General features: G+C 38.7%; 2 protein-coding genes across 2 annotated transcripts; one reads left to right on the top strand and one right to left on the bottom strand.

Annotated features, from left to right (window-relative positions):
• Positions 1-190: 190 nt before the first annotated feature.
• SLC16A14 (solute carrier family 16 member 14) lies at positions 191-12,803 on the top strand. Its single transcript, XM_037407016.1, is given in 6 exon segments — positions 191-3,529; positions 3,820-4,096; positions 4,948-5,091; positions 9,154-10,114; positions 10,116-10,147; positions 11,333-12,803. Coding segments are annotated over 5 exon segments (1,548 nt in total). The 5' UTR covers positions 191-3,529; positions 3,820-3,834; the 3' UTR covers positions 11,482-12,803.
• Positions 12,804-13,383: 580 nt separating this feature from the next.
• FBXO36 (F-box protein 36) lies at positions 13,384-24,580 on the bottom strand. The gene is made up of 4 exons (XM_037407266.1): positions 24,533-24,580; positions 24,296-24,385; positions 19,165-19,395; positions 13,384-15,302 (listed from the first exon to the last, which is right to left on the bottom strand). Exons 1-4 carry the CDS (start codon positions 24,578-24,580, stop codon positions 15,144-15,146), a joined length of 528 nt encoding a protein of 175 aa, XP_037263163.1. The 3' UTR covers positions 13,384-15,143.
• Between the last annotated feature and the right edge of the window lie 436 nt (positions 24,581-25,016).

The following is a 25,016-nucleotide window of genomic DNA, read 5'->3' as shown; positions in this document are numbered from 1 at the left end:
CAGGGGGCGGCTGCGCCAGAGCCCCGGGGCCGGAGCCCCGAGCCCCGGCCCCCGGCCCTGCGCCGCGGCGAGCGCTGCCCCGGCGGCGGTCCGGGGCGCGGGGGGTGGCAGCCGTCCCCGCCCCAGCGGCGCGTCGCATAGGTGCGCTTAACCTCGGTGCTGGGGGAGGCGCAACGCGCAAAGCTCCCAAATTTGTTGGTGGTGGTGCGGCGGGAGTGCATCCCCTGCCTTCGGGCGGCTCCTGTAGCAGCCTGCAACCTACGGCAGGTTGTAGGCACGGCGCCCGGTGCAAGCGGCTCGGCACCGAGGGGAGGGGAACGCTCACCCCCGCGCCTGCTGCCGGCCGGCTCGGGCGGGGGTCGGAGCGGGGCTCCCGCGGGGCCCAAGGGCAGCACCCGGAGCCTGGCGGTGGAACTGCCGCCGGCTGCAGGCAGGCTTGTGACCCTTGGAGTTGCGCTGTAAAAGTTGAATTTCCCTGGTTTTCTTTTCCTTGCTGGGGATGCACAGTTAGGCGCTGTGGCTCTGGGCTGCAGGAGGGGCTGGTACCCACATCTCCAGTGAAGTCACTGACAACTGAAGTGCTGAGCGGCTTAAGACTACCAAAACTTAAGAGACCCCAAATAAACTATGCTTTTAACAATATTTTTCATTTCTGTATGTCTTCAAAAGACAATTATATGTGGCACGTCTACTGGGAATACTGTGAAGCAAAACTTATTACTATTTATAATGCATTTACGCGTTACTGATTGGAAGTGCCTTTAAAGTATGATTTTGCTCTATACTTGTTAACACTGAGGCAGTCAGGTACTGATCTACAGTACCTGATTTACCCAAGTGTCTGTAAATTATTAATGATATGAATTTTTTATATTAAGATCAGATGTTTTTTGATGATCCAGTTCAACTGCAAGCTAGAGAGCCATATCTCCACTGATGGCACAGGGAACTTGGGTGTTTGGCTGCTAGCTTTGGTCTTACTACAGCACCTGCATTTGTCCCTAAAATAGCTCATGAGTCAGGTTTTCAGAAAAGCTCAGCACCTTTGTGGGCACTAACGTCTGGGCCAGTTTTCTAAGAGCTCTGCATACTGTGTGTGCATGCAATATTAAAAGATTTTCTGAAAAAAATCTAGTCCTTCTCCAGCTGGCCAAACAAGAATCCAGATTCTCCTGCTTTTAAATGCATTCCCTTGTGAGGGGCTTTATTCAAACGCCGGCACTGAGTGGGTTTTCACTACCTTGCTCGTTGGGGAAACACGGCTGGCTTCACAAATGAGCTGCCATCATTGTCATTGCAGTTTCTCTAGCCCCTTGGGCTTCTCTGCTGTCCGCGATAGTGTTCTGGGCAGTGCTGTGGGGTGGGAAGAAGGCTGAGGGCAGGTAAGTGCATTTCTCCTGGGTGCGATATGGGTGCGATACGCCACGGGGTGATGAGGCAATAGCGGGGAGAGGATCCAGACAGCAAGGCCCTTGCTCTATCTGGAGCCTGAGAGTTTGTGCAGTCATTGGAGATTACCTTCCCTGCTTTTGAGTGTGTTCACTCTGAACTTGTGACGTTAGTGGAAAGTTAATGGTATAAAAGTAATAATGTGCAAGAATCCAGTTCAAAGGGAAAATATATACATTTTCTGAAGATTTGTGGGGGTTGATGCCAGCACGACACTAACTTGTACCTATTCAAGTCTAAGCCCATTCTGTCAGTAAGATTGCAAAGATGAGCATCATACCTTTGCTTCTCAATGTCAACTATTTTTGCTTTAAATAATTTTAAATATATAAAAGACGTATCTATTTCCTGTCCAAAGAAAAGTGTTGCATCCAGTATCAGTATTCAGGTGGACACAAAGCCAGTCAAGAGCATGAAAGAGAAAGGTGAGGCTCCACATTTAATCCTGACTCTGAATCTTCAGTTACATAATTTTTTATTCCATTATCTAAGATGTACTGTAATAGCCATCATACATTTTCACTAATCTTATACAGAGCATGTTTAGCAGCTTGCAATTTTTCTTCATTCTGCTGCTTCTCATTATTTCCCATTAGCATGATTATTCATTATCTTTATTACATTCATGCATTTAGTATTTTTCTCGCTTGTGAGTGGGCTGAATCCTCAGTAGTCACATAAACTACATCAGTGGGGGATCTAGCTCCAGGTACATTAATAGGAAAGAGCTGAGATGCCATCTTTAAGACCTACCTTCTGCAGAGCAAGAGCAAAGTGTAATTTTAACTAAGGCTGTCCCAGGCTGTCCTCTTAAGTTCAGAAAAAAAGTCTGCACCACCGCCTGGCTCTGACTTGTTCCCCTGCTACCCCTCCTGCCTCAAACACCCTGCAGGACCTCTAGAAAGACCTCTAAGCATAATCCCCTTTTCTCTCTGCCTCTTGACTGGCAAAGAAAAAGCCAGTAAGTCATTTCAGTATATGTTCCCACTGGCACCCAGGTGTGGACTCATCAGCTGGTCCCAGTTTACCTGCTTGTGTGGCAAGTATTAGTGCGCAGTTCTTGTTCTTCCTCACTGTGTCACCAGTGCCTTCAATGGCCAAGTTAGGGCTATGACAACTGGGTCCATAAAGGGTATCCATCTATGACAAACTTGATACTATATTCTGCATTCACTGCCAGTTTTCAGTAGTGAGGAGCTAGCCCTGAGGCACACCTTCTGAGGGCTCACAGAATACATAAGGAGCTTTTTAAAACAATTTTTGATAAAATTCTTCTTTCCTTTGATTGTTGTGAAGCTGATGGCTCTTTTTATTTTCTGGAGAAGAAAAGAAGACAAAAAATTACCATCTCTGGTAATTTGTATCATTACATTTCTAGTCTCCATGGAAACCTATGTGGTGCTCCACCGTTGGGTAACATTTCAATATGTTGCAGCAGAAATCAGATGGAGGGAAGACTGGGTTCTGCACCTTGCCTGTTAATCAATTAAAAATGGCTTTAAAGTTATTTTCACATTGTGTTGCAATCTTCACTTAGAGTAACAATAGAAAAAATCGCAGCAATCAAATTAAGCTATTATGTCCTGATCCTGCGTATACCTATGCACGTAACTCTGCCACTCGGTTTGATTCTGATAGGCATTGACATTAGTTTGGAAGAATTCTTTGGTTTTAGTAGGATTGTATAGATTAATAGTATGGAGACTGAAAACATAATAGCAAACTGTTTGTCAAGTTCACTGTAATAAAAAGCTTGCCAGAGAGGTAGTAACAATCCCCTTGTTGTAATTTGTGTAAGCAAAGCATTTTGAAAACCAAGAACCTTAAATCTTTATCTTTCTCTGTCTTCACTCTTTTTCTTCCACTGCTAAGGAAAAAATATATCCAAAACTGGTTTCCTCTGAAAGGATATGGTAACTTCATCTACCTGCCTCTTCAGGATTTCCTTTTTTTATTCCAAGCTTTATCAACTTGAAAACAAAGGCACGTAATCTTACTGGGACAGCAGAAGGTGATACAGACAAGGAATATACAGAGAGAGACCAGTCTTTTTTTTGTGACCACAGTGAACCCATGAAGAGTAAGTGCTCTCAGCCACCTAAAAGTAAGTTAAAGTGTACAGTAATGGAAATAATGCAGCCTACTGTCAACCTGTAAATACCCCTGCACAGACAGCCATGATATTAAGGTACACAAAGAAATTTTTCTAAGCATTTTACATTTGCACAATGAAACCCCAGTATGCACTTTACAACTGCACTAAACCACAGTGGTGAAATATGGTAGTGATTTATGCTGTTCACTATAACCAAACTACAAAATCTGATCATTCTTTATGTATTTTGAAGGTATTTACTGCATTTGTTTCAGAATACTGTGGAGAAAATGTATGCTAGTCGAGAAGATATTGGATATGATTTTGGAGATGACTCAAAAGTTGGAAGTAAGCCAATTAAGCCTAATCCAAACATCGATGGAGGATGGGCTTGGATGATTGTACTTTCCTCTTTCCTTGTGCACATACTTATCATGGGGTCCCAGATGGCCCTTGGAATACTCAACATGGAATGGCTTGAAGAGTTTAATCAAAGTCGTGGCTTAACAGCATGGGTTAGCTCCCTCAGCATGGGCATTACACTTATTGTTGGTATGTTCCAGCATAATTTATTTCAAAACTACATAGATTTTTAGAATATGTTTGCCATTCATCCCTCAAGTATTTTCTTACAGTTTTCCATTTTATTAGCAGGGCTGCCCAAGTTCTCCTGAGTTGCCTTTTTAAGGTCACAAGGACATATTTTACAAGTTAGAGGGAGAGAGGGAACAACAGGGAAGATGATAGAGAAGACAATTACTCCAGGAGACAGCATGAGCAGGAAAGGATGACTGTGACTTCAAGGTCTCACTAGAATTAAGAAAACACATGATCTGTGAAGCTTGTGGTCCTCCCCGTACTCTATCTGGGAGGAGAAAATGTTGAATTTAGACAGTTTATATTTCAGTTTGGCAGCTGAACAAAAAATTATTTTTTAAGTTGTGTTTGGATCAACCCAAAATAATATCTGGAGGGGTATGTTTGTGTGTATATGTGTATATGTGTATGTATCTCTCCCTAAATTAAGATTGAAGAAGTTGTGTTTAGGTCTGCCTAAAATACTCCACTGAAAACAAAATAAAATGTTTGCTTTCTCGTTACTTGTGAAAAAGGCTTGCCCACACACATCATTGATATTGGGAATAACGGTTTCAGTTTCTTTTTTTAAACTATCCCTTCTTTGTGGGGAAACCTTGATTTTAGGTTCTGCTGGTATTTGGTCAGCTGGTTGAATTTTTCTTTCCACAATTTTGAGCAGTAATAGGGAAAATAAACTGAATAGCATGAGTAGCCTGACGTTTAACGTTTTGTTTAAAATGTTAAGACTCTTCATGTGAATAACTATTAAAGAGTACAGAGAATTAAATGAATAATTTCATCATTTTTTTCATATATTTTAACAGGTCCTTTCATTGGTTTATTCATCAGCATGTGTGGGTGCCGCAAGACAGCTATGATTGGAGGGATAATGAATGCCCTAGGTTGGATACTGAGTGCCTATGCCTCCAATGTGCACTACCTCTTCCTTACATTTGGAGTGACAGCTGGTAAGAGCTGTACTAAGGTTTGAAAGTTTTTTTCAGTTACTTTTGATTGCTTTGAAGGTTATCTGGGTGAGTAAAGAGGGAAGTTAGACTGTAAAGTTATTCCAGCTTCTCTTACACACTCTTTGCAGCCTGTTACCTTTTGAGAATACTTATTTATTTACTCAGTGGATTGGGCCCAATAACTTCTGTTGTCATGTAAATCTGCCATGTTGAAGATGGTATTTTTATCAGTTTCTCCCAGGTGAATGTATTAGAGGACATTTTTAATTGGAAGAATTAGTGTAATCCAAACTTTAACAGTGGAATTTAAAGACGTCGAAACACTGTTGAATTATATATCTAGCTAACTCCTCTCTAACGCAGGAAGAAACAGTAAGTGTTCTCTACAGGAGTTGCTCCATATTAATAAAATACCAGATTATGATAACTATGTACTGCTTCAAAACCCATTTTAAAGGGTGTTGGGAGTTGCTAGTGGTAGGTAGCTAAGCCACACACAGCTGCTTTCTTACTGTCCTGCAGTGTCATGGGGGAGAGAATCAGAAAGGTAAAAGTGAGATAAAAACAGTTAAATAGGTAAAGCAAAAGCTGCATGCACAAGCAAAGCAAAATAAGGAATTAATTTGCTATTTCCCATGGGCAGGCAGATGTTTAGCCATTTTCAGTAAAGCAGGGCTTCATCATGTGTAACCGTTACTTGAGAAGACAAATGCCACAGCTCTGAATGTCTTCCCTTCCTCCTTCTTTCCCCCAGTTTTATTGCTGAGCATGACATCATACGGTATGGGATGTCCCTTTGGTCAGTTGGGGTCACCTGTCACACTGTATCCCCTCTCAGCTTCTTCTGCACCCCCAGCCAACTCACTGGCTGGGCCATGTGAGAAACAGAAGAGGCCTTGATGCTGTGCAAGCACTGTCTAGAAGCAGCTAAAACATGCCTGTGTTATCAGCGGTGTTCGGGTCACAGGTCTAAAACACAGCACACATGAGCTACTATGAAGAAAATTAACTCGATCCTAGCCTCAGTTAGGACCATGCACGTAGCTGTATTTCATATATATTTCAGTTTCTAATGAAGGATATTCAGATTACAGCAACAACCACTAATAAATAGCAACTATTTTTGCCACATTTTTTTACAATCAAAATCACTGAAAGAAGTAATATATTCTCATTTTTATTGGAATTAGGTCTCTAGAAAGCATTTTGACATGTGTAAGGGCCCGATCAAAATATGAAAAGGCATGGGTGTTCAGGCATCTTTCTTGAAAACCAACAGATCCCTTGTGCCTGAATGCTCAGTTTCTAGCAAAATGTGGCTTCTTTGTGAAAAAAATTAGTTACTTCAAGAAAGTTATGTAGAAGAACCCAGTATTCTCTACTTAAAGCACTACTTCAATTTATTCACTGTTCGTTTCTGGAAAGAGATACTGTTAATAGATATGAAACAAATGTTCAAGCGATCCAAGTAAGAAATACGAAATTTGGCCTTTAATTATTATGAGCAACACTGAGCAATTCAAGGGGCTTTGAAATATTATTCAGTCCACGGATAACAAGGCCAGTTATGTTTGCAAATGAAGCATGGTATCTGTTATAGGTGACAGAAGCATTACGAAAAAAATGAATTGTTTGCAATACTAATAATAGCTTCAGTACCCTCCATTCCCTCAAACTATTCTTTCACAGAGTTTCATAGAAATCTGCAGAATTTCTGTACATGATGTTTTTTTCTAGCTCTCTGTGTGGAAAAACATTGATCACTGAAAAGCAAGGATCACTGTGATGGCTCTTTGTACCACCATACCACAGATTTCAGTAATGTTGTAAATTCCTGAACAAAAACAATAATTACAGGCAGGGTTCTGTCTTTTTTGGAATTTCTGTTCCATATATATATATTAAATATAATCAAGCAGACAGGAATCCCCACACTCTCTCAGCCCTTGCTGCTTTTCAGAAAAGAACATACACAAAATACCAGACAAAAAGGCAGAGATTATACAGAGAATTTAAAGAGGGGTGAAAACCACATTTTCAGAAAAAAATCTGAGGCAGATTTCTGCATGAGGTGGAGAAGTGAGATGTTGCCAGAGTAATTCTGGTCAGAAAACCAGTGTAGCGATGCCTGAGATGTTTTTTCCATCTCCATGAGACTCCATTCCCCATCCCCTTGCCCGCCATCCCCTTGCTCGCCAACCCCACACTCCTGATCTTCTCACTCACCCATCATTTCAGTCCCTGTCCACTCCCATCCCCTCGCTCATGGTCACCTCACTCACCATCACCTCAGGGAAGTTGTTTTCATGTTCTCATGGCTGCTAGATGTTCACTTAACAGCGGCCACCTCCTGCTGTGACCACCTGTGAGCCTGCACACAGTGCTTGTGGGCTCACATATGGCTCCGGGGCTCCCCGTGAGTGACTGCCGTGTCAGATGCCCTCACATGGGATGTCCCCAGGATCCCCACCTTGCCCCTGGCCGTGGCCACCCCGCCGCCTCAGCTCCCATCCCCAACGTGCGCCCCGCCTCAGCATGGTTCCCCTGCCCCAGCTCCCTGCAGCCTTGTCCCCTCACCTCCTGGGGGACAGCTCAGGCCCAGCTGTGCAAGCTCTGCACCCTGCAGCAGCCATGGCAAGGCAGGGGACCCTTCTCCCCACTCACCTGGCCAGGGGAGCCCTGGGGTGGGCGCCTGTAGCTGCTGGAGTCCCTGCGGGCCTGGCTGCGGGGGTGACGGCTCTGTGAGGGAAAGGAGTGGAGAGGCCTGTGGCCCTGACGTGCCTGTGAAGGTGCTGTGCCTTTCACGAGTTAACTACCTTCTGTGTTAATTCCGCAGAATGAGAAGATAAGCTAAAATACAGAAAACTTCTTTATTTCTTGGGATGCGCAGGCGGGGGCCGTGAGCACTTCATGCAAGCGGGAGCGTGGGCTGCTCCCTCACAGCGGCGAGGCAGGCTGGGCTGAGGCAGGCGGTCGGCTGGGGGGCCGAGAGATGGCCTTGGTGTTTGTGGCTGCCGCTGGGGAGGGAGACCTTGTGCAAAATAAAAACCTGGTCAGGTATTTGTGTAGCAAAGAAATAAATATTTCTAACAGACAAAACAGGTCGGTTCTGACCACTACACTGCCGTGGTGCTGAGGTGCTTTTTTCAGGCTTTGCTGGAAGAACTACTCTTTCTCTGGTCTAGCTGTAGCTAGATCGTGCTGCACCTGCATACGGCTGTGTTATCAGCTATTTAGGAAAACTTAAGCCCCAAACGCTTTTCTAAAGTACAATCACAGTGAATTTTGAAGCATCTTCTGGATACACCTCTTCCAGTCCAAATCCCCTCTGTCAGGAATTCGTTGTGAGAAAAAATGGGCAACTGTTACCTTTAATGGTGTGTTTGCACAAGTCTTAACGCTTTCTGCTTGAAACAGGTACCATTAATACCCTGGGGTTTAACTACAGCTGAGGGATTTTCTACAGAACTATAGAGATGTTCCTCTTTAAGAATATGCCTGTGCAGCTACTGTGTGGCCCTCCCTGGACTTCCCTGGAGTGCCCAAAGAGAAACCTGGAAGCCACCCAAGGTCCCACCACCCAGCTAACCTACCCTGTGCTGACTCCTGAAACGTGTTGCTGGTGAACTCAGCCAAAAGCAATAAGATATGCCCACTAAGCAATTTCTGGTCACTGATACAATCAGATGCAAGTATTATAAATGCAGATATTTCAAAACAGAGTTTGTTTTATGTTTGTCCTCATATTAGCTGTCACTGATTTATCATGGGATGTTTGGGACTTTCCAGCAGTACCATGCTAAACTGAGATAAAGGTTTTATCTTCCATGTATTTCAGTTTTCCCAGCAGTTAAACAGCAGTATTGTATTCTCACAGGAATGAGGATTGCAAATTTTGGAAAATACTGCAAGACAGAAATGAAACCTAACATGAGAATTAAATATTTATTCTCAGTTTTACCATTATGCTCATGCAAAAGTTAGGGATAAAACTGATATGTTTTTCACACTTTTTATGTTGTTGGCAAATGTGCAGATTGATTTCGGTTTTTGTTTTCATAGGCGCTGGAAGTGGCATGGTTTATCTGCCTGCGGTGGTCATGGTAGGGCAGTATTTTCAGAAGAGAAGAGCACTTGCGCAAGGACTCAGTACCACGGGAACAGGGTTTGGAGCCTTCCTAATGACTGCCTTACTGAAGTACCTCTGCATCGAATTTGGGTGGAGGAATGCCATGTTCATCCAGGGTGCCATCTCTCTGAACCTTTGTGTCTGTGGGGCGCTTATGAGACCACTCTCTCCCAAAGACATGGTTAGCGAAAAATATGGTGTGAGAAGTAACAGTGAAGATAATCAGGCAAAAGCTCTGTCCCGTTCTGCAGAGACTATAAAATCCAATGGAGTCCTCAGTGAAGAACCAGAAAAAAAAGAAGAGGCAACAAATGAAGAAGTGCTTGACAGTGTTCAGCACATAGAAATTGGAGGTAAATCTGGAAGTGGAAGGAGTATGTATGGACTGCGCATTCTTAAGACAGTGAGCCAGCTGACGGTTACAGTCAGGAAGGGCTTTGCAATATGGTACTCCAGCTACTTTGGAGCTGCATCACTGTTTACCAATAGAGTATTTGTGGCCTTTATAATTTGGGCTTTGTTTGCCTATAGCAGCTTTGTCATTCCCTTTATTCATCTTCCAGAAATAGTCAAGCAGTATAACTTATCTAGTCAGAACAATGTATTTCCTTTGACATCCATTATAGCCATTGTTCATATTTTTGGTAAAGTGATCCTTGGAATCATTTCTGATCTCCCGTGCATCAGCACGTGGAATGTCTTCCTCATGGCTAACTTTACGCTGGTCACCTGCATTCTTACTTTGCCACTAATGCAAACATACATTAGCCTGGCTGTGGTTTGTGCTCTAATAGGATTTTCTAGTGGCTATTTTTCTCTAATGCCTGTTGTGACTGAAGATTTGGTTGGAACTAAACACCTTGCAAATGCCTATGGCATCATCATTTGTGCCACGGATATCTGCATTGTTTGGACCACCCTTTGCAGGTAAAAAGTTCAAATTGCTAACCAACAGATGTTTGTATAAAAACTGTGTGACTTGTTATATTATTATGCTTTCTTACGTTATAAGCATGTGTAAGTAACAAAATTACAGCTGCTCCAGAATGGACCATAACATCCAGCTTCACATTAATCGATTTACAATTTATAGATCACATCCACTGGGTACCAGCTCACTATTCACACACTACAAATTACAATCCTTGCAAAGAATGCCAAAGCTATTACAATCTATCTTTCGAATGGTATGTTTCCTTAAAATACAATCATACGCTTTTTTAAAATGAGAAGGGTTTAACCTATTTTTATGTGTTTTGTGTAGTATATGCACACTATTGAGTGAGCCAACAGGATTTATAAGAAAGCTTATTCAGTACCCTTTGAAAAGCAGCACCATATATTCTTTTAGCACCTCTCAGTCGGTGCTGAATATGTCTTTGTATTTGGGTCATTAGTAACAAAGCAAACAGGATGCAATTAGTTGATGTAAAAAAGGGTACAGATCTTGAGGTTACATTGCAATGCAACCAGCATACCATGAGGGAATTTTGCTATTTTGCGTTCTCAAACCTTTCTGGAGTAACTTTAATGTATTTTTGCAAAGGAATTAAGGTTGGAATGAGAGTCACTGCAGAACTGAGATTATATCTCTTGGAAAGGCTTTTATCAATATGAGGCTCTTCGAGAAAGCTACTGAGAATGTGTTTGCTTGCAAAAGACACAGCATTTGAACTAGCCTGCAGTATCGGGCATTTTACAAATAGTAGGGTGGAAGAACTAATTGGTTTGGGATTTCAAAATGTCTGTTTTAAAGCCAGACCTATGATAACTTGTTTGAAAAATGTACAGTTTTAGAGAGAAAGTTGCTTGGCTTCTGAGGATGGCACATAGCTAGAGTCCCATTTTAAGACTTCCATAATACTTAAATGAGGGGACAGGTTTTGCACTGGTTTTGGTGAATGAACAAGAGATTTTGTTAATAAATTTCCATTTGTAGCATCCAGAGGAGGAGACAGTCACCACCTTTTTTTTTTTTTTTTTTTTCCACAAAACATCTATGGATTTGACTGAAATGTCACGGGAGAAATGTGCAGCATTTTTCATATTTTCCCATGCAATGCACCTTGTTGTCAACCTTTGTAACAAACATGTTTTGTCCTTATTTTGCAGGTTGGATCTATGACATCACACAGAAATACGATTTTTCTTTTTACATATCTGGCTTACTGTACATGGTGGGAATATTATTTTTACTTATACAACCTTGTATTCAAAAGAAACAACCAAGTGAAAAATCTACGGAAGAAGCACAAGGATAGAACAAATTCCAGAAATTTTTTTACAGATTTTTTTTTTTTCATGTTTCTATTGTATGACAGTATGAAGCTGTTTTTCTTATGGAACCAACCACACTGAGCTGTACTTAAGTGAAAAGCAATTATGCTCCAAAATGCTAATAAATTATTAGAAATACGCTTTTAAAATGAGTGAAGATCTTTTACTTTAGAACTAACAAATGCAGCAATTAAAAGCACCCTGCTAGTCTTTTAGAATTGGAATAATGCTAGGAGCCTTTATCCTTGCTTCTCTTCTAACTTGTCACCACTACCCATTGGTGAAACTCCATTGACTGCAGTGCAGTTGTTCCAGATTTATACTAGTTCTACAAGAGAATTTGATCAGTATACGAATGATTTATAAAAGGCCTTCCTACTATGTATTTGGTCTGAAAAAAGGTTAGTTACTGAGTATGCTAAAATGATTGTACTGTTGAGATGCTAGTACAATAATTTGATTAATTCAGTGTATTAAAATAACTATTTCTGTGATGCAAAACTAAAGAAAAGTTCTAAGATTTTTCTGAAACTACTCTCTACATAAAGGATTTTTTTAGTTTATTTTTTAAAAGTATCAACTGCATAAGGCAGCCATCCTCAATACATAGGCTAACATTACAAATGCTGTGACACTGAATGCACCTGAAGTAAGACTAACATAAAACCAGAAACAGGCAACATACGGAAAATAATACTGTTATTCACAGGCTGGAAAATGTTTCCAGAAATGGTCTGAAGCTTCTGGCTGCTTCACCTGATTAGAGGTATTGTAGAACTTTGTAACATTGCCATTGACTCCCTGCATAGGACTTGTTTGTCAAGTAAACAGTACTAAAGAAATGAGTTGGCCAATTAGAAAATTGGCCAAATAGAGTTTTAGAAAGAACTGGACTACAGCACAGTACATCTTGTTACACTTAATTTAGTAATAAAAACTGTCACATAATGAGCAGTCGTGTTGCTGCTTATAATGTACGCCATGGACTATTTAAGACTGGTCACATTTGAGATACTTATTCACTAGAGAATTAGATAATTCAGAGCATGGAAGAACTAAAGACCATTCAAAATATTCAAATAAATTTTCTTAAACAATGCTAAGTGCCTGGTAATCAATGCAGAATGTTTTGTATGGTATACAAGACATAACTTTTTCAGCCTTGAAAGGCAAGTCTGATGGTAATTTTCCTATCAAATAAAAGTCACTATAGGTTTTTTCCTGCTAGCTTTATGAAAGTTTTGTCATGACGGATCAGGTTCTTAGTTTAATACTGATACAGGCTGCTGAAATTCTTTAAAAAAAATTAATACTATTCAGTTATATTGAGTAAATACTGGGAAACAGTTCAGCATGCAATGATATCATTATACAGATATTTTTTATAGCCGCAGGGTTGGTTAAAAAAAAGTTCTGAACTGCAACTCTTAGTGTTCTATAATGCAATTCACCAGCTTCTTAGTTTCGCACTTCTACAACTGTTGGCAGCAACATACTTTAAAATAGATCACTGAAATAAGCCAAGTTAAAAAAGAAAACCTTAAGAAAACCCCAAACTACTTTAAGATTTAGATTATTTCATTCATATAGGATAGTTATGTATGGCTTTTAAAATTCATATTAAAACAACTGAGGTGGCAGGGAACTGCAACACACGGTGTGAACATGCAGTCAGTAATTTCTTAAAATCAGCTTTTGTTTTGGAGAAAACGTTCATGTAAACTACACTTTCACATCAGTTCTTTTGTTACAGGTTTAACGTCTTTTTAGTGTGAGTGCTGCTGCTAGCTTATTTTAACTGAGCTGTCTTTTATTGGTGAAACATATATATATATATCTTGAAAGGATGATTTCCCTCAATTTCCTTTTTTTCTTTTTGAAAGATATATATCCTTTACTTGTTCTTTTTTTTAAAATCAACTTTATTTGTACATTAATGAATAATATGTTGTTCACTTATCTGCAATATGTCTTTCTATAGAAGTCCTTACTGGGCCATATGATGGGAATAAACGTACATTACCCAACATTTCACTTTCTGTTCATTTACAAATTAAGTTCATTTTTTTCAAGCTTAAAAATGAAGGTTCTCCTTCAAAACGATTGTGCTTACTTCTTGTAACAGAAGGGACAGGTACATGGTTGATCGAGGAGAAGGAATGGTGGGCTGACAAAATTGAGTTGAATTATGATTTTAAATTAATATTCACTGAGTCCATATTGGCTAGCATGGGTTCTAGTTTCCTAATCTGAAACTGCCTAAATCTATTCTGAGAGCACAAGCTAAGAAAAAAATTAATTGGTGGTAGACTGACAGATATGAGAAAAGAGGGTCTGTTACTAGCTCTGCTCACATACTGTAGTTCTTAAAATCATGTCTCTAAAGCAAAATTACATTTTATAGTGTTTAACTACACAGAACAGAAATATTATGAATACAGTATTTTATGCACATCATGAAATCTGTATTTGTCCTAAAAGGTCCTAAAAGGAAAGTTACAAAGAGGGCAGAATATACTTAAGTGTTTATTCTATCTAAAGATCTACAATCACCAAATGCTTCAAGAATATTAGTATATAGTTGTAGAACAAAATATTCTTGATCTCAATTAGCAAACATTTTCTTTATAAGGCAGTATTTTAATTCTTAAAACAGAATGATATAAGAACCCTGTATTAATAGTTTTTACTCAGTTTATAAAATTCAAGTTTAACACTTGGCACGTTAAAAAAATTGCAAACCTAACACACTTTTCAAATAATACACTATTATATCCAAACTGCAATCACTGCTTTTAATACTCGGGTCTTAAGGCTAGTCAATGGCATATGATGTATTAATCAACTGGTACTTTCAGAGTAATAATATTTGGCCTCTTAATCACTGAAGTTTATTGTTGGAGCAACTCAGTCATGTCAGTAAGAACTGCCTTCATCTTACAACACTTCAGTAACCATTGTTACAGTCTCATAAGATAGTCAAATATACAACTCAAACAATGGAAATCGGTTTGTTTCAAAACATCAGCAACATCAAGGAGAAATTGTGCCCATATACCATTCTGCCTCAAACATGATTTTGATGGATTGTTGAAGACAAGGATGATCATTTGATCCACACCCTCAGTCACCAAAGAAGTTTCTTCCTGGTGACAACATTATTATTTGCTTGAAGTTTAGATTATTTTAAATATTGTAACACACATCAAACTCTGGAACCAGCTACATAAACACTGCAAGTTTACCGTGGTGGACAGCAAGAACCTCAGCATTCATCAGCAAATTTTGTAGTAAGAAATAATAGATGGTTTTCTATATAGGTAAAAATGACAACGCCACAGCATCAGATATAAGACATGGAGCATGTATAGCATGTATACAAAGCAAAGTCAGAACGAAGACGTACAAAGAAGCCACAACCTCTTCTATTGCTAGTAACTATGCTGAATATAAGAGAATTTCAGGATGCCCAATATATTAACATTGTGTTATTTACATGCTGCTCCTAGTAAGACACACTTTGTTTTTCCTCTTTCAATCCTTAAAATAATTTGCTTTCCGTAGTAAAGAAGAAAAGAAGAAAAGTCCCTATGTCTGACCTGAAAACTACAACAACCGCTTCAATGAAAAATGCATCTTTATTCAGTTAGTTTTTTGTTCTGAGGATCTCGTTTCTGTGTCCTCCTTTGGAGCTGCAGCTGTACCTAGTCTGTTTGTGAAAAAAAAAAAAAAATTGTTTCCAGCCCATTTCCTGTGCAAGTTCTTTCATTTCAGGTGTAGTTGTGTCACACAAGTTCTCCACAATATTTTGTCATAGGACATGACTGTCACATATCTAGTTGTAAAAGAAACTAGAGGCTTAAAATCATAATTTGGCTTACTCATTGCTGATTATTTTACTACACAAAATGTATTTAGACAACACAGACGCCTTGAATGAAGGTCACTTGCAGCGCAAGCTGCCCACCTATCTCGAAAAATGCAATATTAGTTAAAACTCACAACGACATAAACAGAAGTTTTGCCCAGTGTTGCCACTGCAAGGTATCACATGTTCTGTGAAAAATTGGAGAAGCTTCTTTTGGTATGATATCAAATGCCTTTCTGCTGCACTAAAAGCAGCTGTAATGCCACATACTCTCTTGCTATGCGACTCATACAGCCCCACTGAAATCAATGACACTGTGTAAGATTACGCCAAAGAACTTGTCAGGATGTAGAAAATGCATCACAAATACAAATCTGTTTTTAAGGTAAGTAAAAGCAGAAAATTGCCTTTGGACTTACATCAGAAATACAATTTTAGGAAGGTTTCAGAAGCACTGTAAGGATTAAGCCCATTTCTCAGGAGATGCTTCTCTTTCAGAAAGACTCCATAAACAGAATCAGGTGCAAATACTGCATTATAAACAGGAAGAAAAAAAATTATTTATTAATGACAGAACCACCACAAGAAAAGAAATCAGTTAAGAACATACTTGGTGTCATTGTATATTATCTGGCCATTCACTGCAAGTTACACCAGAGTGCAGTAACACTGATTCTTCCCCCCAAAGGTTCCGCTTTTCTAGGTTTGTAATTGCAGGGACCTAAGTGGAGTTGTACTAGATTATTCCAGTGCAAGTGGCTGGTACATTTGTCACAGTAGTAACAGAAATAGAAAAGCAAAAGTCCTGGTGTAACTCCTGTCACACACTGCTGATATAGCTGGATACCTTAAAGTATTTAATACACCGAGTGCAGCAAAGCTGTATGAGGGCATGTGCAGTCCTATTTTTGTTGTTCTTGAATTGTGAGAGTAAATACTGCAGGCACACACAACATGCTAGCATATTTTAGAAAAGAAAAAAAAAAAAAGCAGGGATTATTGGGACAAAATTGCTGTAGAAATCCTGAAATGAAAATATGCATTTTTAGTTTTCTTTAGTATTCTGCTTGTGCTCTGCCTCTCACCATTCGGTTCCTATGAAAAATGGACACCATTAAGTTAAAAATGGTGGAGACTGGTTTTTCGCATCATACGTTTGCATTTCCGGAGACAGTGTTCCATAAAAAAATCCAAAACCCAGAAAGAAGACAGATAGTAACTGTCACTATTCGGTTTCTTTCCGTGCCAATGGCTTCCGAATCGCGGCCGGGAGCGGGGCCGGCAGCCGGGCTCCTGCCTCCCCCTGCCGGCAGCGGCCCCGCCAGCGGCGCTTCGGCGGCTCCAGCTGCGCCCGTTTGTGCAAAACCTACGTGTGCAAAGTAAACTACACGCACCCTAGCCTGAGCTGGTGCTGGGAGACATCGCAATCCAGCAGTTTGCTGAAAAAGTATTGGGGAAACTCACGCTGTGCTCGAAAGGTGGTGTCCCCAGTGGAGCTTCTTTACAATACTTCAAAATAGCACCTAGTGAAAATCTAAAATACTTTGAAACTCATATTGGAAGCATCTGCATGTTCTGGAGAGCAGGATTTATGCTCAGAACTACAGAGAAATGCCACGCTTTGGGTACAAAATGAAGATACTTGCCTAGTTCAGCCTGCGAGGATGCATTGCATCGGACATACAGAGCCTTTCACACTCTACTTTTCAGTCCTGAGTGCAGAGCCTGTTCTATTTCTCCCTATTTGGAAATCTGAATATGCTATTTTAAAATTCCACAGACAGCAGCATTCCAGCCTAAACATAAATTAGTCTGGAAATGAAAATCCGTAGTGTTTGGGGAAATTTCTAATTCCTTAAAAGTACTGCTGAAATGACAGAAAGAGATCACAGCATTACTAGTTGTAACAGGTTGTGCCAGAATCTTACCTTTATTATTATGCAACTCAATTCTTTCTAGAATTTCCTTAAATCCAAGAATATCCAAGGCTTTGTGTTAAACTAATGAAAAGTTTACTGCCCTCCTCAGTAGCTCATCCTACTCCACTCACATTCTGCAAGTGACAGATAGATTCCAAATATACTAATAAATAATTTCCTGACCTTGCTTCTACCAGTTCTCTTCCCCTCCTTTAGTTGCTTTTATTCTCTCATCTTCTACTGTTGTTTCCCAGTCACAATAGCAACTGTTTTATCTTCAGACTGAAATAAAGCCCAGAACTCGGCAAGCTTATCTACTTCCATCTGCCCTTCATCTCTAAATTCATGACATGCTTTATTTTCCTATCTCACCATATTCTCCTGTGCTTTCTTTGCAATTCTCCTATTTCTTGGGCTCTCTTGAACTCACTCTTGGTAAAGCATCTATAATGTCTTTGTAGGCACACCACAGGAACAGCAGTATAGCCATGTCCTCTTGCACGGTCAGCAGTCTTCCACAGAACTTTCCTTGAAATCTTGGGCCATATAGCCTCAAAATAATAGAAACCCTGTGAGTAATCTCTTCCTTACACAATCTGGAGATGTACTCTGTACCAGAGACATGTCCTGTTCTCCAAACTGAAAGGTTAATCTATCTCTCCGAAGTCTGTCTGAGGGTATCTAGCTGTCACATCAGGCTCAAGATGACTAAAGCTGTTTTTATCTTCCTCCTAAGGTCTCACCACTGCTTATATTTTCAGTAATCTTACAAGCCATAACTTGACAGGCTTCATTCTAGGCTCCTACAGCACCCCTAAGGATAAGAATCAAGTTACTTTCTCTTTAATATGCTTCTCTTCCTATTTTTCGTGAGCTAAACCCCTTTTCCCCCTGCCACCCAAGTTACTGCAGCAGCCTTTTCTCAGGCTGTGACTCAAACAGAAAATGTAATTTTGAGGTATTCAGACCCACAAAAATAAGCTTCCTAGATTACAACTCTGAACCTATTATCTTCCCATCCCTCCAATTAACTGACCCTGCACAGACCAGGAAGTTGGAAGATGACCTCTCAAAGGCTTTTCCAACACAGCCTACGTTACCCTGTGACTACTCTTTCTGTACCAACAGATTGGCCCTCATTCTCCTGGGACTTCCAGGTCTCCTTCCCTATTTGTTACCCCTCACTCAGCATGTGAGGCTACCCTTAGCTGACACCAGGCAACAGTGGCAACTTCCGTTTTTCAGTCTTTAAATTCAACACATTCATACTATTTCCCATACTTTCCTGACAGCTGGAAAGAGCTTCCAAGCAAGCAAGAATAATGTCATCTCTTTCTTCTTCTGTGTTTCTTAAAGTTCCTTGCTGCAAGGCCTACAAAAATCTTGAAGAAAAAAATCTCTTTCCTTGCACTCCTGTCTTTTGTTGAAGACTTGAAAAGTAAGCCTCCTAGGAATGGCAATGATTTTTTGTTTGTTAATGAGCCTAGCATAAGGGCATCCTTGTCCGCCGTTGAAGTTTCTAGACACTGCAATAATATAAATCATAATGCAGAGCATAGGCTTTACATTTCAAATACTTAACCCTGGCAGTAGTGCATAGCACCCAACCATGGATTACAATGGAATTATCTGCATCATTGTGTTTATTATATGAAACAAAAGTTTGCACGATAAGTACAGCTTAACAGCCTTTCTAAGATTTAGTTTTTATTCCAGCCATTCAGATTGTATATAGATTATTAATTTATTGTCTCAAACTTTAAGAAAAGCAGACAGATTGATGATTATGTTGAGTTGACTGAAACCCAACATGATGCACAGCAAAGCTAACAATTTAAAAATAATTTACAAATTTTTTTTTTTTTTTAAATTATTATTACCGTTTCAAACCTGCGTGAAACTTGAGAAAGCCTGGCAGTATCTTCAAGCTCCAGAAAGGAAATGATGTACAGGAGCAATGGGACAGGAAGCTGTTTCAGGAAGTCATAGTTACCTCGGCACAGATTGAGGACATGTTCCAGAACTTTGGCACCAAACACTATAGCAATCTGAACTGTGATAAAAAAGACCAAACCAACAACAAAAAAAAAACCAACCACCCAACAACCAAACCCAAGGGACAACAGATTTTAAAAGCCTGAAATTTCTTCCCAATAATCTCATGTTATTCAGATACATCTTAAAAAAATATCAGAAACATCAGTTGTGTTCTTTTAGTATTTTCTAGAGAAAATAACATCTAACTTATATTAAACATTAGTAAGATGTAGTATTTCAAATAATCTTTAATGTTGCTAGTGACATCAAGGAAGCCTGTGCAGTAAAACAAGGCTTTAGTTAAAAAAAAGTATAAATTGTCTAGTATACAGAATACTCCTGTCTTGGCTGAGGAACATTAAAACAGCTGCACCGCTAAACTGAAACTTGTCCAGATCCGTTTTGTCTGCTTTTCTCCATACATGTTTTTGTTCACATAAAGACTGTGCTATTTACTCAGGAGAAGGTTAGTAAAACAACCGAAAAAAGTACTTCAGTTGTATCATTTGGGGGAAATAATGATGGCTCTCACATTAAGAGTCCTTGCAGTTCTGCTTGGTATCTTAGGTAGGTTACACCTAAACAACTAAAATGAAACTGAAGACAGTTACCTTCTAGAGTGACAGGACATTTTTGACTCACTCTGTGATCCAACGCCAAATTCTTTTTCTATAGATCTGCTGCTTAGTGAGCTACTCCCCATCTTGCATTCACAGAGTCAGTTATTTCTGCTTCAGTATCAAACTTGTTTGCCTTTTGAATTTAACACTGTTTCTTCAGATCATTTATCTACTTTATCAAATTGCTTTTATTCAAGTACTAGTTCATTATAAAACAGGATCCTGGATTCAATTTGCTAGACTTCCAATGAATTAGTGATAAATTTTGGAGCTGCATGTTGTTTCTTAAGATCTGATGACATGAATGCAGTCATCCAGATTTGTAAAGGATGACTTTTTTTTTTCTTTTCATACAGAGACACAGGGATCAAAATTTAAATTTAAAGCTCAATTACTATTTTTTCGCATTATTAAATTATTCTAATGCATCCACAGTAGTTTTTGTTGTTGTTTCGGGGATGTTTTGGTTTGTTTTTTTTTAACCAACTGAAGTCTATCTTCTCATGTATGTTCAAGTCATAAAAGGAGAGGGAAACAGAATGATGGAAGTTGAAACTATACTGACTATAGACAGTAAGTGCATCCAATTTTGATGCAGCAATTTCCCTCCCAAAATATTTTGTATTATTTCAAGCTTATGTGAATACATTTGAAAAAGCTTTCCAAGTTACAAGATTTCACTGTTAAGATGTTAAGACTTTTTTTGTTCTCTTTTTGTTCAATATATATTCCTAAGGTAGTTATGTAGAAGGAAGCTATCACCTTAACTTCCTTCATGTCTTTCAGTAGATGGCCCAATACTGTTCAAGCTTTCTTTTCTGTTGCTATGTTGTATTGCAAGCACAGTTGGCTGTTGGTTCTCATCTGCTTTTTTGCTTTCCAAGCAGTCCTATATAGTCAGCAATTTTCCTCAAACTCCTTATGCAAGTACAAAAATGATCTACACACTCAACTAAAAATTGTCCAGTTGATCTAATTCAAGCTGATACATAAGAATGATCCAAATCTTTGGATACTAGGAATGACAATGTTTATAGTGTGTATCTATTACATGTTGAATGATTAAGCAGGCTACCACATGAGTATCTGCTGCTCACTCAGTTTTTCATGAAAATTATTTATTTCTAGAAAGCATGTGACCTGGTTTGGCTAGTTAAAAAAAAACAACAACAAAACCAACAAACAAACAAACTTGGCTGTATTTATCTTGCTTTATAAATGTGTCTGCAGCTATTGAAATTGTGAAAGTACATGGAACTTCAGATTTTCTGTGAAATTTTCATCCTATGAGTGCTGGATACTGCTTGATGCCTTGTTCTATTTGTTCACTCATCCAAAAATGTAAGTGGAACTCTCTTCTCTTGCCCTATGCTATCATCAATTAATTTTCCATCTTTGCAAAACCATAATGAAAATCTAGCCATAGACAAAAATCTTACTCCTCCCTCTTGGCTCTACTGAGATTATGAAAAGACTGTCCAAAGAGAAAAGATTTCAGAACAAACGCAGATGCTTACAGCTGTACAGTAGTTAATATAAATTTACTAAAATGTTAATGTTTATTATAAAGTGTTTACTTCTTCAGTTTTCTATTGGATGAGCCAAATGCCTGTGTGGGATATTGATAAAAAGTTTCATTTACAGGGGGACTATTCTTCCTATGCCCATCAGAAATAATATAAGCACTTTTTTTTTTTTTTTAACAATTTTTCTCCAAAAATCTCCAACCATGTGAAAACATGCAAAATCTTAGGAATGAGAAATAGGAGATAACAACAGGAACACTTCACAACAGATAAACATTTTGCTGGTAGGAGTGTACCAAATATTTAGCAGAAAACCATGGGTCTAGTGAGGAGTGTTTTACTTGAACCCTCATTTGGCAAAAAAATCAGTAAGGATAGCTACAATATTGTTCCAGTATATATATCTATGGAGAATTATGGAACAAACAAATAATCTGTGAATACTTAGGAGAACAGCAGCAAAGCTCCCCTTAACAGGAGGTGAGAAGGAGGTCTAAAAACATCTGATTGTGTGGAACAGCAAGAGCTCTAGACAGAAATATCATCAATATTACAATACAATTTCTCACAAACATAGTAAATTATATTCATAATACTTAGCGTTTTTTCTGAAAATAAAATAATTTTGTATTAAAATTTTACTAAAACACAGAGGGAAAAACCCATGTAAGATTTTAAAGATCATTTTAAAGAAGGATGAAATTACTAAATGTTAGGAAAGAACGGCAACTGTGGCTTTCAATACTTCCTATGGGATAGGAAACCTCCGAACCACCAATAACACTTTTCAAGAAAAGTCAGTCATATCTTACCTGTAAATTACTGAAAACACCCAGGATTACAGTAGAAAACTGCACATTAACAATAATTTAACTATATGAATCTACCCAACTAATATAAAATGGATGTTTTATTGTGACATGATATTAATACCAAATGTCACAGGAAAATCTTACAGTATAAGCAATGAAGAAAAAAACCAAGCTGAAATCCTCACCAAAATATATTCACATATGAAATCCACATTTAGGAGGTAAATTAAAAAAATTAAAATTTGAAAATAAACCCACTAAAACCTACTGCTAAAATTCAGCTATAAATTCTATGTAATTCTTGGCAAAAAAAGTATAGCAGACTAATTCTTTGAAAGCTAACGTTTATAAAAATTGATAACTAATTTTGTCAAATTGAAGCGTGGTGCAACTCTTTGCCTCAACTAATGGAGCAATTATAAAACACCTATTGCAAAAAAAGCACATTTAAAGACTCCTTGAGCACTAGAGCCAAATCAAACAGGCAGTCCATTTTCTATTGGTTCATGATACATTCATTCCCTTTCTAGTCAAAGCAAGTTGGAATTCAAGATTTGTTTTGTTACCAATTTGAGTGCCAATTTAACGTTTTTCCATGGTTTGTGCATATATCCAGTCATTTGAGCTCAGTGTGCAGTCTTTCCATCAATGGAGGACTAAGAGCAGCCACTTGCAGTCTCCCTACCCAGCTGCCTAATTTCAATCAAACTCACTTGAAATGGGTCACTTGCAAAAGTTACAAGGTGGATCAGAAACACAAACCTAAACATAGAAATGCAGACCCCATTAACTCACGAGTGCTACAAATTTCTTCATTGCGCTGTAGGAAATGTTGGATTTTAAAAAGCAAAGCACAGGAAATGCATGTTGGTCTTATTTCAGACCCTAAATGAAGATACACTAAAATTTACTCTTGAAAACAGGTATATTCTCTTGAGCAAGGTTTTACCGTCTCCCCTAGCACCAGAGATTCATATACTTCTTGGGAAAGCAGTCATCCTCAGCCTAGATGTAAAATAAGATGATTTCTACTAAACGGTGTTGATAAGGAAAGCAGAACGTCATTTGGAAATTATATCTTTCAAACTCAACATAAAAATAGGATAAAGATGAAGTCACATCTGTAACTGATTTTTTTTTATGTCCGTACATTATCAGAACACAAGAGCAGCTTATTAAAAAAAATAAATCTCACCAACATAAGGTGTTTGAGTGCTACTTAGTCTCTTGGGCTACAAAAGCCTCAGATCTCAATCCAGTCCCTGAAGGTGTAGTTACAAAGTTCTCCATTTTCAGACCAGGTCATAGCTCAGGCTTCAGCTATTTGCTGCAGTTGCTGAATTAATGTGTCTTGGGCTTAGTATTTTAGGAGACTGTTTCCTCTGTGAGCCATGACATCTCTTAAAATTAATCCATTACTGAGAACCAAGTAGATGCAGAGCAATAACTACATGGGACACGTAGTCCCATGGAACTTTGGCAAAAAGCGTAATTATTTCAGATGTTCTCAGTGGCCTCTCTATCAGGAACAGGTTGGACTGCCTTTCTTTCTCTGGCGGTGTGCTCCTAAAGTCATGTTGCACTTGTATAATCCTGAGTACCTGTTGCACTTCGTGTCACTTATGTTAAATCAGATTAGGAATCCAGGTGGCTCATGACATGGCTGGAAAAACAAATGTGCTGGCACAGAGCATTATAAGGACTGAGTTATTAGCAATGAAACTGTTGCTTTCTGGCCAATTTTTGTTGCCAATACCTCTGTCATTGTCTCATAATGAAACTATCAATGTTGCTGGGATTTATCCTGTATTTATCTTTACTGTCATGTCTCTTTTGTTTTTCCAGTATCCATACATTATTTTATATTAATAAATTAATATGAAAAAGCCTGTTAGCCAAAGCAATCACATCCTTCATGGAAGTTATTGCAGATCAATATTTCTAGATTATTCCATTATATCCACAGCAAATTTGCTATTATTATTGTCAAACTTACTATGAAGAGATTAATCATCCAAAAAAATCCTCCTGGGATTCTTTAATTTTTCCAGGTCTCAATTCATGAAATTCATTCCTGAGTGAGATTTTCCACCACCTGAAAATTACCTACTGTTGAAGAAGAAGAAAAAAAGGAAGAAGAAATTAATATCAAGTACCATGAGATAAATACATTGCTAAGATTCAGGACTCCAGTTGTGTAAATATTGCTACATTCCCAAAACAAAGTTATCGTAAGAGATAAACCACAGTTACCTTACCAGCAGCCCTACAACATGCTTCAAAGGACAATAAACGTCCCATAATGCACCTAGACAAGTGTGAAATGTTTCTACATACAAAGAAATTGCTCCCAACCCATGCGTGCAAATTGTTCGTAAAAATTAAAACATATTTAATGACATCTCAACTTGCAAAACTATAAACATGCTCTTTTTGTTTTTCATTTACTTGCAGAAACACAATTCATCAGGCATTAAATTACCTGGTTAGGTAGAAATACCCATTTAACTACTCAGGCATTCAAAAGGGTCAGTATTAGAAGTTAAACTGTCATTTTAACATTTTGTTAAAATCAAAATAGGACAGTTCAAAGCTCAGCATTTAGGCTGTCTGAAAACTCTGGAAAAAGCTCTCCAGAAGTACACATTCTATTCACATTTTTAGAGTTAGAAAAAGAAAAGAAAGCCTGCGTTACAAAGCACACAACTGAGACAAAAGATTAATACGAATAGTAAAT

The sequence above is a fragment of the Falco rusticolus genome, chromosome 13 (assembly GCF_015220075.1).
Source record: "Falco rusticolus isolate bFalRus1 chromosome 13, bFalRus1.pri, whole genome shotgun sequence".
Lineage (NCBI taxonomy): Eukaryota > Metazoa > Chordata > Aves > Falconiformes > Falconidae > Falco > Falco rusticolus.
Note: the sequence above shows the minus strand (reverse complement) of the source record. Positions and strands in the feature narration are given on the sequence as shown.

What these genes read in the sequence shown, in the direction of transcription:
- FBXO36 (XM_037407266.1), bottom strand. Translation starts at nt 24,580, where the DNA reads ATGGGACGTTTATTGTCCTTTGAAGCATGTTGTAGGGCTGCTGGTAAG. An exon ending in AATCCCAGGAGGATTTTTTT is followed by an intron (nt 19,396 to 24,295) that starts GGATGATTAATC and finishes TTGTCCCTTGGG; the next exon opens with TTTGGTTGTTGGGTGGTTGG. An exon ending in TTTCACGCAGGTTTGAAACG is followed by an intron (nt 15,303 to 19,164) that starts GTAATAATAATT and finishes CTATGACAAAAT; the next exon opens with ATTGTGGAGAACTTGTGTGA.